This window comes from Pezoporus occidentalis, unplaced genomic scaffold (genome assembly GCF_034315485.1).
Source record: "Pezoporus occidentalis ecotype Australia unplaced genomic scaffold, CSIRO_AGI_Poc_V1 ctg20, whole genome shotgun sequence".
Classification (NCBI taxonomy): domain Eukaryota; kingdom Metazoa; phylum Chordata; class Aves; order Psittaciformes; family Psittacidae; genus Pezoporus; species Pezoporus occidentalis.
The window spans coordinates 6,483,841-6,501,531 of record NW_026913856.1 but is presented as its reverse complement, the minus strand read 5'-3'; the positions used below and the strand labels follow the sequence as shown (position 1 = coordinate 6,501,531).

At 39.5% G+C, this 17,691-nt stretch overlaps 1 protein-coding gene across 2 annotated transcripts in view; it reads right to left on the bottom strand.

Annotated features, from left to right (window-relative positions):
* CDH13 (cadherin 13) overlaps window positions 1-17,691 on the bottom strand; it is a 523,969-nt gene that overhangs the window by 20,726 nt on the left and 485,552 nt on the right. The window contains exon 14 of one of the 2 annotated variants that reach the window (XM_062618324.1): window positions 13,647-15,278. The exons of the other annotated variant lie outside the window; for it this stretch is intronic. Within the exon in view, the coding sequence (XP_062474308.1) occupies window positions 15,271-15,278 (8 nt within the window). The 3' untranslated portion in view covers window positions 13,647-15,270. Of the gene's footprint in view, window positions 1-13,646; window positions 15,279-17,691 lie in introns of those variants that run through there. 2 annotated transcript variants of the gene reach the window in all.

Here is a 17,691-nt window from a genome sequence, read left to right as displayed (position 1 = left end):
GATAAGTGAGTAGAAGCTGTTTAATTTCCTTTAATTTCTTTTTACTTTACTGCAAACAGGCCCAAACAAAGAGAAGCCTGTTTATCAGATACCTGCTTTCTTTTACTGGATATGCTGTAGATGTAGCGATGGCTTTATAAGATAGAAGGATATGAGACAGGAAAGGTTCATAATACTTTTATTGGACTGAGGTAGGAAAAAGAATGGACATTCATTTAGCTGTACAGTAAAATCATTATTCATGGATACTTAGCAAAGGTCCTGAGAGTCCAAATGCTTGTCTGTTTTCCCAATTATATCATATGGTCTAACAAAAAGTATTAGATTTCCCTACAGACTTCTCCTCCCTACTATTCTGCAAGACATTTATACACCTACAGCAGATAATGTCCTCAAGAATTTGCATGCTCAACCTGAAACCCTTGCAGGAGAAGTAATTAGACAGGCTTAATTAGAGTTGGCATGACAATGTATATGTCAGTAAACCTTCAGAATTCTGCCCAGAAAGGCATTTTCAAAGGGCTCTTGCTACTTGTATTAGTCATGCTCATTTTTCAGGTATTTTATACAAATGTATAATTCTTAACCACCATTAAATGTTTTTCCAGTTGGGACTTTTTCATGCATAACTCAACCATTTCATCAATCTGTTTCATTCATTGTTAGATTACAACTGGTGTGACTGCAAAGAATTGAGAAGAAAGGAGAAAATGGGATGCTCCATTAGCAAACATCATCCATAAGTGACAAGATTCAGCAATTTCAAATTAAGGCAATCATGAATGATTTTGGGGATGTTTTACTTTATGTGTAAATTGGATCATTGGCTGAAAAATCATCCCTTGATCCATCAAATACATAACCCAGAAATCAATTGGAGGTAGAGGTTAACAGAAGATGAATAAGAGAGGTAGGAGATCAAGCATGCAGCAAGGCAGGGGTTATAATACAAGTTATTTAACATGGGAAACAATGGCAACTAACAGCAATTAGCAGTAAAGAGAACACGTTTTCTCCTTATAAATCTGGTGTTGGTGTCAGTGTGATTTGTCTGAATGCAGATACAGGGGAGAATATGAATCCAAAATGATAACAGGAAAGCAGGGAGTGAATTATCAGAGCATCAGTTGTGGAGGGAGAGGGGGAAGTGCAAGAAGATTAGGTGAAGAAAAACCAAAGAGGGATGGATCAGGAAAAGCCTGCAGTCTACTAGTATATGTGTTTCTGGATCTTCCCTGTGCCCAGCGTAGCAAAAGCCCCTTATGAACATAACTCTAGAGATCAAGTTATGTGGTTTTAGCCTGTAGGTTCCAAAATACACATTAATAGTCATTATTGAAGATGTCTTTGCTGTGGGTCTAATTGCTCTCCCAAATACAGTCCCTTACATCTCTCACAAGATGAAAATCGTGTCCTTAGAACTATTCCTGGTTTATTATACATGCCAGCCAGAATTTCTTACCATGTTATACAGAACATGGTAACTGCAAACATTCACTATTATGCATGGATAAATGTAAGCTGACAGAGATAAAGCAATATTTTACTAAAAAATTCTCCCTCTCAGAAGCACAGGAAAAAGATTTCTTCTCTCTCACATATAAACATGTATGTCTGTACATGTAACTTCTTTACTTAAGGCCTAACACCATTAGACCACCCTAATGTTTGATAGCCATAAGAGTTCCCTGCTAAATCCTATTCCTTGTTGTGACGGAAGAGAGATTTTACTTCAGTTTCAGTATTTCTTGCATTGTTAAGACAATGGTATAGTGTTCTGCTGTAACAGGAGAAAACATCCTGAGTAATAGCTTGGATGTAATTTTCAGTAATATTTTAGGGGCACAATAAAGAATAACATATATTTATAATCTAACCTGCCTGTTTATGAGGCAAATTATCTGGATCCATTACCTGCCTTTTCTGTGTGTTGCTTAGAAGTTTAATTTGAAATAAGCCGTACATATTTAGTGAGTATACGTTTATATATGGGGTGTATGTGCATACCTCTCAAGAGTTATTGAGCAATCTCTGTAAGTGGAAAATATTTTCAGACACAGATTAATCTGTGTAGCATATAAGAGACAGTAATTCAGATATCAAGCATTCAGTATTTGTCACTCAATCATGTGGTGGCAAATTATCTCTCTTGCCTCCTCATCCTTAGAAATCCCCATTACTTGAAATAATTTTGTGTGCCAGTCCTAAAGGATGTGAAGGATAGGATTTGAGATTATGTACAGCTGTTTGTGACTAGAAAGACATGTCAATCTTGAAGCTTCTAGACTCAATTCAGAAGTTAAATTTGTCTAGTATTATCATAAAATGGAAATACACCATCATGCTGTCAAAGTAGCTAAATATTCTGCAGTAAGACCATGGCTAATAGGACATTAATCATTAATCATTATTCTGAGGCAGGTTGGATCAGGCTGGAGGACTTATAAAAAGTATAAATGAGCTCTGAAGAAGCCAGCTGAGTTTGGGTGACAAAGCTATCAAGTAGACAGGAAGAAAAACCTAATCCTTAGCTAGATAAGACTTGCACAAGTGATAGACCCATGTACTATAATGAATGAACAGCTCTCTGGCTGATGGATTTACTTAGGTGTTAATAAATACTTTGCTCTCTAGATTTATCCGCAGTCCCAACACTCCACTGGTCTCCTGAGAGTCATTCACTGACAAATGTTGGACTGTCTCCATGGCAGCAGGCTGGAGAGGCCACTGGATTCCGACAGAATTCCTTCTGTTCAAGAATATCTTCTTGACCATCTTCTTACAGGGAGGATGATTGCAGGGGCTGTATGGGAGCTGTGAAAGAGACCTTGTGTCAGCTCCTGACACATGGCCATGGTGCATGAAATGTCTCCAGAGTGAGAAAGGGGTTTGTTCTACATTAATGCAATCCAGAAAATGTGTTCCTTCAGAGCTCCCATATTCTATGAATGAGTAAGGGCTGGGATTTTCTAGCACTGCACATCATTCTTGCTCCACTATATGAATATAGGTGTCTTTTAATTTTCTCGTAGGCTGTTGATAATACAAATGTATTTATAATGCAGGAATCATTTTGAACATGTAATATTTTTAAAATGCTTTTAGACATTAAGTTTTAGCTTCCTAGTCTGAAAATGTTTACTGTAATTATTAAGGTATGTCAGTCTCACAAGAAAGCTTTTCTGGAGTATTATTTACGGTTTCATTTGTTCAGCTTAATTTCTTTCTTTTATTTTTTTTTTTAAGCAAATCTTTCTTGCATGGTTATAATACCTTAGAGGTAATTATTAAGATTAAGTGCCTGTCTTCTCTAAACTGTCATCTCAATTCCCATTCAAGTAAACCAGAATTGTAACAAATATCAATGTTGCTATAATCCTTTTAAAATGCTGTTATTTGTATACTCCTGTTCTTCATAGTCTCATTTTTGTTGTGGTTTGTGAAGACTGGTTTTAAATTAGTACAGAGGCTTTCAAGGCTCATTGTAGGTCTTAGATAAGGTGCAAAAAATGATGCTAAAATATGCAGTGATAATTGACTGTCAATTTAAGAACACATTCCCCCTTGAACAGGTGCCTGTTGTTTTAGGTGAACTTGGGGTTGTTGTTAATACACTGTTAACAGGTTCCCTGGAGTTTCCATGCAGTTCATTTCACACTTGGACACTGCAATATTTGCAACAATTCACAGAGTTCAGAAATGTCCAGAAGACTTTGGCAGGGACAACCAAGGAAATGCTAATAAGGAAAACAGAACAGAAGTCTGAGCCAGGATTTGACTGTTGCCAGAATCCATCAACACTACACAATGTTGACATGAAAAAAAAAAGAGTACTTTCATCTCTTGCAGCCATAAACCGATGGGGATTTTATTTATTTATTAACAGAGAAATAACAGAATAAAATACAAGGGAGGTCTTGAGAGAAACCCATTGTGTTAGGCCAGTGACATGTCTCTCAAATGAATGAGTCTCCATGAACGGGTTTTGCTTCATAACACAGCTGTATAACACAGTGATCTAACATTCAGATCAGTGCTTGTCGTTCTGCAGAGTAATTTACAATTCTACAAACTGGGATTAAAATACTAGTGAATCAAAGCTGATTTGATCTACAGTCTTATGCTTTGGTGTAAATGCACCCGATGCATAAATAAATACATGGTAACAGCAATACGTATAAGGTGTAAAGCAAGAGACAGTCAGCATATTAAATTTCCAGCTGGACACAGGTCGGTTAAACATCAGATGCTAAGAACATCTCAGACCTAAGATTTACTTCTGGTTAGAATAGCAAACAGTAAAGCTATGTTGTGTAGTGGAAGACTAAGCTCCTAAGGGCAGAAATCAGAGTAGGCTGGCTTGTGATGTTCCCACCAAGATATGTGAGACCCAGACTTTTAGGGGAACAGCTCATAAGCACCAGCAACACAATGAAACTTTAATTTGGCTTTTAGTCTGAAGCCCATGCTGGGTTTGGGTGTAAACAGCTATTTTTAGCAAATCTCTGCATCAGGGCCCTCTGCTACTTAACTGTGTGATGCTAGTAGTGTCAACAGTGAGTGGCAAGTTTTTAGTCTTGACTCATGTGACATCCTACTTCTAAATAGGTTAGCTTTTGGACTGAGCGCTTAAAACAAAGGAAAAGGTCTAGCAGGCTTTTTCAGTGGTGTTCTTACATAAAAAATGCAGAGTACTGAGAGTGGGTCTACAGAAACAAAGTGAGAGCTGACTGTATTATGGGGATAAGTTATATATAAATCTATTATGTTTTTAAGAGCATTTTTCCAGACCTTGTGAAGACCCACATTAGAAAAGTTTCCCACTGTCAAGATTTCCTTTGAAACTAAATGTAAAAAACAGAACCCTCAGCAAAACTCCAAAATAGCAGAAAATCCATCTGCTAAGCTAATGAAGATGACTGGTACAAGTGTGTGCTGCCTGCTGCCCCCACTTCCATCTCTTTAAAGGTATTTGAATTTCCCCAATTCCCTTATTAATTAGTCTGTAGTACAGTTTAATTGCATTGTACTATTTTTTTCTAATGAACTGAGATTTTAATGAGTATTCATTGTTTAATAACCAATTAAAAACCAGACTATCATGTATATGGGATAATGAAACTCAGCACCTTAGCTGCTTATATTTATTTATACACACATTTTTTAATATTTTGATTTAAACAATAAATCCACATATCTGTCTTTTCCATAAGTAAGTCACACCTTCACTAAATAATGACATTTAAATTCACGTACTGTCTCCCTCCCTTATTAAGCCTAAGCAGGGCAAAAGATGAAGAAGAGCTGCAGTAGCAAGAGGTCTTCTGTTTAAAATTGAAGGAAAAAAGAACTGAAGAAAGCAAGCCTTGGACTGCATCCACTCAACCCCAGAGTTGTGTACAGCACTCCTTTTCATTAGCTTCAGGTAATCAGTGCTCATTTGCTAGAGAACAAAGTACACTGTGCCAAGGAGCAGGAATTAAGAGTGTGAGAAAGTTGTGTAAATGAGGACATATAACTACAATTAAAAGTAGGTTTATTGCATATCTGACAAAAAAAAATAACCCCTGATGGCTCTTTAATAAGGTGCCAGGCTGAAGTATCAGTGCAAGAATGATGATGGGATGTCAGTGGCACAGACACCAGGTGATAAGAGCTGTCTTAACTGAGTGAGAAAGAGGGGAAGAAAAAAACAATCACCGAACCAAAAGGTGCCTCTGCATCCTGGCTCCTTGGCCATCGAGCTGTGGGGGCTGCACTTGATGGGAGGGTTTGCCAAGAGGGTCTCCTCTCTGCCAGGAGGGTTTTCAACTGTGCCCTCTGTCTGTTGCCTTCCCGTTGCAGTTCTGTCCCTGTCACTGAACAAAGTGAGAGAAGGGCACTTTGTGGTCTGATGGGACTAAAGACACAAGAGAGCACAGCTTGACGGGTACTCATGGGTCAAAATCCTGCAGTCAGCTCTGCCAGTATAATGGTGAGCAGCGGCATGAAGCCTTTGGCAGGCCTGAGGATAGATGGTTTCTGGCCAGCTCAAAGGATTTCTCATCTAGAGCCATTAATGTTTCAACATCTTTGTGCAGGATCCAAGGGCAAGCCATTTTCATAGAGATTAATGCAGTTTTTGCTACTGGTAACAGTGGCAAAACTTGTCAGGCACTGTGATGGGGTTTTCCAGCACTGGTCTAGTTCTTACATGATGTAACTAATAGTCACAGCTTGCACATGCGAAATTTATTGCACAAGAAAACCTAAATCTTTCCTTTTGACTTACTGTCTCACGTAAGGGTTATTCTAATTGCTACAATATATTGTTTCTACTTTGCTTTACCTGTGGAATCTGTCATGTACTCCATGATCCCTGTATGAATTAAATATCCTCGATCTTGTTCTTGTTCTTTTCTGCAATCTAGTATATGAAAGGCTGCATAGCAGTTAACCAGGGCACCTGTTCGCTAGATGTTTCACTCAGTTCACAATTAAGTTACCCGGGAGATACAGGAAAAAATTCAGTATATTTTATCTCATGATGACTAAAAATAATGTAATTATTTTAATGTTTCCTTGGGGTGGGTGTTTCAGCTTTTATGATTCTGGATTTTTAGTGGTGCCAGTAGGAAACACGTGTTCCAATCCCCCCAAAGGCTAACTAACTCCCTTGGTACCAGCCAAGTCAATAATAGATGTAACACTAAGTCAGGTTATAACCCCTGTTTTGTGGCTACTTGAAAGGTGTCTTATAGCCCTGTTGCTTTACTGCAGCTGATCAAAGAGCACGATACAGTTGATGTGTATCTTTGTTTATTTGTGTACAATGAGGTGTTATTTGATTTGTTGCCATTTCTAAGTGCAGTTTCGACTTGTTGTCTTACCATTGTCCCCAGCAGATCAGTTACACACAAGAGTGAAGATTGCAAGGTAACAGGAATTAATCAGGCATAAAGTTTGTTCCCAAGTGGCTGCTGGCATGAAGCAAGATGAGAGGTGTAAACCACGAGTGTTGTTTACCTATAAAAGGTAAAATTTTAAATACCTGGTAGTGGTATGAGGATTCAATTATGTCCATGAGCACTGCCCACTTACTTTCCATCAATGGTGTCCCTCAGGAATCAGTGCTGGGACTGATCTTGTTCAACATCTTTGTCGCTGACATGGACAGTGGGATTGAGTGCGCTCTCAGCAAGTTTGTCAATTTTTACCCAAGCTGTGTGGTTCGATTGATACCCTGGAGGGAAGGAATGCCATCCAGAGGGACCTTGACACGCTTGTGAGGTGGGCTGATGCCAAACTCATGAATTTTAATCATGCCAAGTGCAAGGTCCTACACCTGGGTCAGAGCAATCCCAGGCACAGCTACAGGTTGGGCAGAGAAGAGATTCAGAGCAGCCCTGTGGAGAAGGACCTGTGGGTGTTGGTCAACGAGAAACTGAACATGAGCCGGCTTCAGTGTGCGCTTGCAGCCCAGAAAGCAACCGTATCCTGGGCTGCATCAAAAGGAGCGTGACCAGCAGGTCGAAGGATATGATCCGATCCTGCCCCTCTACTCTGCTCTTGTGAGACTTCACCTGGAGCATTGTGTGCAGTTCTGGTGTCCTCAACATAAAAAGGACATGGAACTGTTGGAACAAGTCCAGAGGAGGCCACGAGGATGATCAGGGGACTGGAGCACCTCCTGTATGGAGACAGGCTGAGAAAGTTGGGGCTGTTCAGCCTGGAGAAGAGAAGGCTGCGTGGAGACCTCATAGCAGCCTTCCAGTGTCTGAAGGGGGTCTATAGGGATGCTGGGGAGGGACTCTTCATTAGGGACTGTAGTGACAGGACAAGGGGTAATGGGTTAAAACTTAAACAGAGGAAGTTTAGATTGGATATAAGGAAGAAGTTCTTTACTGTGAGGGTGGTGAGGCACTGGAATGGGTTGCCCAGGGAAGCTGTGAATGCTCCATCCCTGACAGCATTCAAGGCCAGGAAGGATGAAGTCTTGAGTGATGTGGTTTAGAGTGAGGTGTCCCTGCACATTCCATGGTGTTGGAATTAGATGATCTTAAGGTCCTTTCAAATCCTAACCATTCTATGATTCTATGTTTCTGTAAAAATATATGTGATCAATTTGCAAAGACAGAACTCTGGTAGTGTTTGTTTGTTTGGGTTGTTTTGTTTAAAAGTTTTTCTTGTTTTGGACAGTTAGTCATAAACAGTACATCCAGGCACAGCAATGACAGTGAGTATCCCACAACTGCATGTTTAAACAGGAAATTGTGTAAGTCATAAGTAATAAAATGTACTGTCATATAAAGCTGAAGTGTATTGGACTAGAGTAACTTACTCGCTGCTGTAACAACAGGAGCAGTGAAGGTCATCAGGTGCTGGGAGGTAGATGAGTGGAGCCTGGCCAGAGGCGTGGTGCTTGAGGAAGAGCATCCCAATAGTTTTGCAGCAGGAGCAATGCCCTTTGCTTTGTTTCTGCAGGTAAAAAGGTGGTACTGAAGCCAGAAGGGACTTTTCTGGTTTACAATTGCTGGAGAAAAAAAAATGTAACTAGATTGAACTGTGCAAAGTTACCGAGTAACAGTAGAGTGCAATCCAGAATGTGTGGTGTTTGTTAGATCAGAGAAGGTTGAAAGGGCAATGGAAAAACTTCTACCTGGCTAAAAACCATTCAGTATTTTCCTTATGATTTAACTTTGTACTGTTTCAAACACCTCTTTTGAGGTCCAAGGCACAGCAATGGTTTAGGACAATGATCTCAACTGAGACTAAAGCAGGTGTCATTTTTTGCTGTGGCTTTCAGATAATGACCTTTTGCTCAATTACACCACAAGTTTCATGTATGCTCTTTCATCTTCTACTTATTACAGCCCACATTAAAAAGCCCCCTTTAGATTCAAAGTCTGATAAAACATTGGCAATAGGCAAAACCTGAAGGTGGGTCTCTGTGGACGCAAGCTGCTGTGCCTTGTACTCAGATGTTTCCTTCAAGTGATGCCCTCCCTCCTCAGCTTCCTGTATTCTCAGATGTAGTAAAAGGCTATTTTCAAAGATATTCTATTTTTATGTGTCTCTGTCAATTTAGATAACTTCCTATAAGATAAAAAAGACAACTGGTAAGAATTTCAGAAACCCAACAGGCTCTAGCTTTGTGCTGGAAAGAGAACTCCCTGGTAAAGAGGTGATAATATCATAGTGCTATAGTGCACATTTCCCACAGGATTTTCATCCTAGCTAGCTTTCCTTTTTCTGCCCTGGATTCTGGACCAGAGTTGTTATTTAATTTCACCTACTGGGCACTTCTACAATGTCTGGGAACATCTGGCAGCACAGGAGATTACACCCCGCTTCCTTTCCCTTTGTAATTGCAGGTTATAATTGCTCAGTGAAAACAGAAAATAGCGTCTTATAAACCTCATGTCCTCACTGGAAACACAGCATGCTAAAGTGCTAAGCCTTGTCAGTGACCTCTGCAGTTACTGGTACAGAAGGGCATTAATGCACTTCAGGCTATTTTCAGGCATCCTGGCCCAGAATGGTTTGTGCTTGAAGCCAGCAAGGGCTCTAAATTTTGTAGGAAGACTTTCTGAATCACAGACACACGTAAATCACATATGCATATGCATTGTCAAGAGGAGTTAAGCACAGGAGGAAGCACATCAGATAAGACTATGGACTATGGTAGTACTGGCCGTTAAAAGCCATACTGTAATTGGCCATGACAGAGATGCACTCCTGTAGCATCCCATGGTGGTCCTTAGTAGCTGACATTTGATCAGCCTGTTTCTGTGCTGTTTACAACGTTGGCTCTTTGTGCCTCTTTGTTGTATGTAAGTGGAAGTGACGGTGGTAGGTGGGGAAGGTGAAAGCAGAAGCAGAAAGGAAGTGCAACACAAGATCCATTAAAGGTCCTGCACACAGCCCAGCCCGGGGATACCCTACCCAGGTTTGTGTGAATGCAACTCTGTGACTCTTTGTAATGGAAGTAGGGCTTTGGAAGAGAAATCATGGCTGTTACCTGAATGGATGTTGAATATTCTGCTACTGCTTTCTTGCATGGTCAAACCTTTATTTTCCTCTCTAACCTCCAGCTTCTATGACCATGGCATGGTGACGATGAAGGCTGCAATTTACCTTTTACTTAGAGCAACGTGGGAGTTTCTGGCACTTAGTGCAAGCTATTCCAGCCCTTTGAGAGGCACAAGGTCATTCTGTACTTCTCCATTCCTGTTGTGTTGCATCAGGAAGGTCTATGCCCAGACAGAAGGTAAAAGCCCATACAACTTTTATTTCAGCATTTCACAAATAAATTACAAGTTTCTTTGCAACCACATCATAAATTGAAACGTTTATTTACACCTCAAAAACAGCAAGCAATTCAGCAACTAGGGCCCCAAAGGACAATTAATTTGAAAAATAGCTCCATTACGTATCTTTAAAATCGAAGTATTTTCCTTCTGGGGAAAAAAAAGAAAAAAAAAGAAAATCATAGTAAGAACGATCCCCGTGGTAGCTTAAGAGACAGAGTTTGTAATGGAAAGTATGACATTATGGAAGGGCTCTTTCTGAAAGAGCAGTAACAAGCCAGCTTGCACTGAATTTACCACCACAGCCCACCACCTGTGCTCTCACAGGGGTGTATGTATGCAGTCTGGCTGTAGGCTACATTCATTCTAACCCCAAGTCATCAAATTCAGTCATTTGCCGATGCAGAGGAGGAGTGTAATGTTCAAACGGTGGATGAAACTTTCCAAACAGCTGTCCTACTGAAAGAACAATGATGCAGAATTCTGGCTATAGACTCTTCCCTTTCCACTACTGGTGACCTGCTGACACATAGAAAACTAAAAACGAGTCAGTAAGCAATGATGTATATCTTCAAATTACATAATTGTGTCAGGAAGGGACAACTAAAGGTAGCATAAATACAACATGAGAGTTGGGATAAACATGGGGTTTAGTGTGTGGGTTTTATCTTTTTTTTCTTTTTTCTTTTTTAAATCAGGCTGGTTTGGCGTATATATAACCCATGCTATTCCTTTCCTCATGTATTCATCCACAAGTCATGGAATTAAACTGTTTATTCCAAACCCTCATGTTGTATCTCCCTCTATCTGCATATATTATATATATATATATATATGTATGTGTATATCTCTATATATTTACATATATACACACATAGCAATTGTGCAACTAGTAACTTTCCATTGAGTGTATGAGTGTATCTATTTCATTTGGACAGATACAAATCAACTAGCATACCTTAGTGTGAGGCAAGAGAGCAGTGTATTAGTGGGTTGTGTGATTTACATAGCAAAATAGTCAGCTATATCTGCTTTAAATAGAATAATGACAATTACTAATGTACTTTGCATGTTAATTCTAAAGATTACAGATCATACAGTTAATTCAGATAAAATAATTGGTATTTTAGTTTTTTATCTTTTTGTTAGTATCAGATAGTGTACCTCAGACAACAGAATTTCTAGAGGTGTGATAAAGGGAAGATAGGATCAGAGTTTTGCCTTAGACTTGATGTTCTCAAGCTGATGTGGCTTTAATATTATCTTGTGGTGTGTTTTTTTTAATTAAACAAAACATTATTAATCCATCCAGAAAGAATCTTAGCCTTTAGACAAACAGTGCTGTAAAATTATGTGCACAAATTTCTGCTGTTTCAAGTGGCTGAGACTGTTAGTAACGATTTTGAAGAAAATTGACAGCTTTCTCATTATTTCGGACGGGAGGTCTTTGCAAGGGAAGGACCAGTGACGTAACAGTTGTTAATACATGTTTGCCTTTCTGTACTGATGAAAGATTTAAGCTGGAGCCCTATAAGCTAATTGTAAGTGAATAATTTAATAAATGAGTTTGTATTATAGTGATCCTTAACTTAAATGACAAGTAAGAGACTAGGATGGATTATATGACTACAGGCCACAGCCATTTCAAGCAAAGATTAAACCAATTTATGCTGGTGCCTTAGAGACACATTGAAGTGGTCATTCAAGCAAGCAAGTCATCTGTGGGAGGCACCTAAGCTGTAGGTTTCTCTGTATGTCACGAAAACCAGACTTTTGATAATATATAAGCACTCAACAATTCTGTGACAAATATTGCTGCTTTACTGTTCAAAACAGACCAGTGAAAGCAATTTGTGGGGAAAAATTTCATCTAAACATGATTAACTGAATCGCAAACAGTTTTAGGAATGGAGTTGCTCTTTGATTTACACCAGTGTAAATGTGATGAGAACAGGGCTCAAAAAGTGTATGAGCCAATGTCCCACTCTTACTTATCTTCCTCAATACTCAGCAGGAAATTCAGGTCAATTCCCCTTGTTTTAATCTTCAGGCTGGAGGCTTTAATATAGGTGTAGAAGTAACAGGATAATGGTGAATGGAGGCTTCGACATATCTCTCTTGATTCAGAGCTTCAGCCATGAGGCTGACCTCTCTACATGTCAAAAAGCTGTGGTGCTATCCAAGAAAGATCTCTTCTCGTCGGGCAGAGTCTTCCCACTGTTAGTGTAGTTCCAGGCAGAAGGGATTTTCTTTTGTTCCTCATTTTGGATGCCCTTTTCATGATCCACCAAATGCTGTGTAAGCCTTGGTTTAAATGAGAAAAGAGTAGCTTTATCTGGAACTTGATAGAAACGACACTAATGTCAGTGGGTGACTTCCCAGAGGTGGGTTTTGCAGGAAGAACGAGTGAGGAAGAAAGCAAGCAGAAAAAGAGTATTTGGGGGTGGGGGAGCATTATAATGTCTTTTATTCAAGATAGAGGTTTCACAGATCAAAGCACAGAGTGCAGTTTATCTTTGGGTGCCTTTGGATGTGTCCAGTAAATACCCACTTTGAAAATGCAGTTACATTATGCATTTGATGATCTTTTTTCCTTTTGAAAAATTTGCCTGAAAATACTATATATTTTTTTTAAGACATAAAATAGCAGATTATTATTACAAGGCATGGGCAGAGAAAGAGACCTAGAAGCATGCTCATGTTAACGTTTGAGATCAGGCACCTACCTCCCTGCTGACATGCCTGCAGCTGCCTAACAGCCCACTCCTGAAGGCTTTGCTCAGCAGAACCTCCCACCAACCTGAGTACCACTTTGGTAACTGAAACACCTAAAGCATGCTGCAAGAGAAACAAGGCCAGTGGGTGCTTGTGCATGGTCAGGACTGCAGGAGTTAAGCTGGAAGACAAAAACAGGCTCCTGTCTGAGGGTGGCTTGTGTCTTAGCAAGAAATCTACGATGTTAGGAAAGTCCACCGCACAAAAGGCATCCATGATGTTAGGGAAGTCCACAACAAAAACTAATTTTTCCTCTGTCACTTTACTCCTTCTGATTAAAACAAAAAAAAACAAACAGAAAACCAAACAAAAAAACAACAAAAAAAATAATCCCCAAAAAACAAATAAACAAAAAAAAAACCCAAAAAAACAACAACAAAAAAAAAAAACAAACCAGAAAATAAAACAAAAAAAAAGGAACTTTTTCATATTTGGTACAATACAGGAAGTTAGAGAAAAGCTACTATACAGCAAATTTTATCCACCAACACACATTTAATATCTAGTGTAGCATTATGCAAACTAAATGCATGTTTGGACTTCATAATACTTCTCAAAATCTTTCCTACTGAAACATATACGTGTTATGGAATATATGCTCATAATCTCACTGTAGTAAAGACAACATACAGTATGACTTATAACTACGGTAAGAATGCTAACTAAAGAATGCAGCTGCAAAGTTCTATTGCATAAAGAAGCTTTCTTGTTTAAACTTTAAATAAGCAAGTTTAGTAAAATATTCTAAGACACTTACCTTACCCTAGTCACTGGAAAGCTCTAATAAAAGCCACAGTCTGTCACTAGCATATTTTTTGTGTTAATTTTAAAAAAATTTGGTGTGAGCTTTAATGGATCTTTCACGATTTAATAACAAGATGATCATCTTGATACAATTAGAAGGGATTTTTTACCTTACATGCTCACGGAATAAGAAACTATTCATATTCATATCTAACAAACACTTTCTCTCCATGTCCTCAAACAAGTGTGGTAAGTTTACACACACAAAGAAATTCTGTTGTTACTCTTAACTGGAAACTGTGCGTATGTGTATGTATGTATATATATATATTCAAAACTGTGAGTATGTGTGTGAATATATGTATATGAGGGCATGTTTCCTGCCTCGCACTTATGCATGTAAGGACAACTGCATAGAGGCTGAGAGAAATACCAGTGCTTCTGAGCGATCCTTTGCTTTTGCTGTTCTAATCACCTTCTCATGTGCAGACATACACCTGAGGCATGTCTGCAGAGCTGATGAAAGACTTACATTTTGTAGCCTGCCCTGGCAAATACAAGGGCATAAAGAAAGCTGACTATATCCCCTTTAAGAATCAGGCCCAGAACTCCCACCACTGTGAATCACGACTGTGCAGTCCTGCTTTCCCAGAGCAGACCTTCGCTTCCCAGAGCGGCTCACACCAACACGGGGAGCGCAAAGCGGCGCTCCTGCCCAACTGTAAATTCCTTCTGAGACATAAGGAAAGCAGTTCAGAACAGAAACAAGCCCAAGGGGGCTTGTGTTCCTTGCTTTCTGACCCTGAGGTACAAGCGACACTACAGAGCCTTGGGCCTGATGTGACTGTGTCAGCAAAGTGGCTGTTGGAGCCCTGTGATTAAAATAGGCTCTCTCCTTCCGGCCACACTAGAAACAGCAAACATAGTAGGTTTAGCTACGATAGAACAGTTACAATTCATCTGTAGCTGTATTATCCCTCATTCACTCCAGATGAATATTTTACAAAAGCTAAACCTGTGGTATAACTCTTCTCTCTATATAAATATATATGTATATACATACACTCATACATATACAAATACTAACCCACAGACAAAATATTTTCTGAACAGTTCAATAGCAACAACTCAACAGAGAGATAGAGAAAAAATTAAGCCACTGTGTTTTCTGTTTCCCCAAACTCCTGTTTAGGTATCCTATTCTTTTAACATTCAGAGAAAATTCCCATCAGCCTTGCATCTTGCAAGATGGAAACGTTAACAAATGGCAGGTAAGGTAAAGGCTGTCAAACACCAATGTACAGTTGGACAGAGTAAGTGAGGCTGCAAATTAAACTGAATTTGGAGCAACTGAAGCCTAGTAGTGAAGAAAGTAAGTGAAAACTGCAATCTTCAGATCTGATCCTTTCTTTTTTCTTGTTGTCATGGCAACTCGGTAGACAGCTTCAAATGGCAGGAGTTCTTACAGACCTATGCAATGGGAAATGCATGTGAGTATTACTACACAGACCACAGTATCTTTAACTTTTGGGGTTTCCCCCCCCATGTCAAAACACTGATTGGGTGCATACACATTCGTCAGTAATCAAATATGTGTTACTCAGGTATGTGTGAAGATGGAAATCTCCAAAAGTAACCCCCCAGATGTTGCCTGGAGCATTCAGAGTCCTTTGTAGTGCAATTCAAGAAGATGTAGTGCATAAATCTCAAGCCAGGACCTGACTCTCCCCATTTGACACCTTGATCACTTACGCTAGTACAAGAGTGCAAGTAAAATGCCAGAGAGTTAGTCCCTTGTGTGAACACACTCTGAAGAGCAGAAAGCAAACAAACAATATCTTAAAAAAATAACACATTTATAGTGCCTTATATTTTGTGCATATAACAGGGAATAAAAGAGGTGGCATACGATATTAATGTTGCTACAGAAATATAAATCTCACGTACACTGACTACGTTTTTTCTTTTTCAATAAAGCAAAGGTAGCACAACCTGAATGAGTTTAGCTATTTTAGATGGGCACTCTGATAATACAAAGGTAGTAAAGAAAATCAAAAGAGCAGAGATGAGGAGCAAATGTAACATTAGCTGTAGCTAATGGGTCACTTTCCTCCAATTTTGCTTAGGTACTAGTAAATTGCAAATATTTGTCTTTGCCGTAAAAACATATAAGAATAGAATATTCACAAATATATAGCTAAATTTGATCTAGATCCTCTCAAACAAATAAAACTTCTGACCTTACAGTGCTGGTTTACTGGTCATACTGGTTTTGGCTGGGATGCAGTTAATTGCCTTCATAATAATTGGTATGGGGCTGTGTTTTGGGTTTGTGATGGAAACTGTGCTGTTAACACAGGAATGTTTTAGTTACTGCTGAGCAGTGCTTACACAGAGTCAAGGTATTTTCTGCTCCACACCCTGGCAGCAAGCAGGCTGAGGGTGCACAGGGAGTTGGGAGGGACCAGCTGATCCAAGGGATATTCCATACCCCATGGCATCATGCTCAGCATAGAAAGCTGGGGGAAATGGGGAGGAAAAGGGAGGAAATCGTAGTGATGGTTTTTGTCTTCCCAGGTAACCACTAAGTGTGATGGAGCTCTGCTGTCCTGCAAATGGCTGAACACTGGCCTGCCCACAGGAATTGGTGAATGAATTCTTTATTTTGCTTTGTTTGTCTGTGCAGCTTCTGCTGTGTCTGTTTAACTTTCTTTATCTCAACCCATGGGTTTTGTCACTTTTCCCTTTCTGATTCCCTTCCCTAATCCATCAAGGGGGAATGAGCAGCACCGTGGTGCTCAGCTGCCTACTGGGTATAAACCAGTAAAACGCACTGAAGTCTGCATACTCTCCACCCAGAGAGGAGACAAATCCAGTGTCAAAGTACCAAAACGCAAGTCAAACACGCACATCAAAACTCACAAACACTCATGAAATGTTTGTCAAGTATATATTGCACCTGCACATTTAAATGATGCAATATCAATAGTTTTGTCACACAGACACATGCAGCACGAACAGCTGGTCGTTATGGTCTTTAGTGGAGACTAAATAATGGTCATTATTAGATCCTGATTTGTGCTCTTGTTTTTAATTATCAGCTTTTCTTTTGGGGCAAATCGAGTTTAATATAATTATCAATAAGACTATTTCACTTTATTTCTTCTTTCTTGTTATTATCTTGGTATTACTTGAATTGACTTCAGTATTAAATTCTGCCAGCTGGAGGCCTGTCCAGGTGGGCTGTACAGCCAGGCAGGCACCTGGACAGCATGGAACAGCCTGTCCTTTCCTCTGCAGCACGACCTCAGCTCTGTTAAACAAAGGTAAGTAAAGTAAATTATACAAGTGTAAGAATCCACAGACGGAGTGATGGATGTGGCTCACTGAAGTGAGATGTATCACTGAAACTTCCAAATAAGATAAATCTGGACCTGTTTGACTCATGGATTTTTAGCATGCTGTTTAAACAAAAGGTCTGGCCACAAAAGTAGGACCCAGACTTACATGCAGGAAATTCATGATCATGACTTGTCAAAGTTTAGATATATTTGGATTAGAGATTCCAGCTAGGACTAAATTCTGACAACTTTATCTCCTGGGGTAGTGAAGAGCAAGAGTTCAGGACCCTGACCTCACAGACCATCCAAAAAATAGCATTTCCAGATCACAATAGAGCTTAGTGTCATTAGAGGGCATTTGTTTACTCCTGACTCAAAGGAAGTAACACCAGACTTTGGATTGGCAAAGCTACCCTGAATCTTTAGGAGATCCCCGGAGGTCTTCCTGCTAAGGACAGGCACTTGTACATGATGAATGAACAGCAGCTGTAGCACTGAATTTTGTACAAACCATAGGCTGAAACTTCAGCAGAGGAATCTGT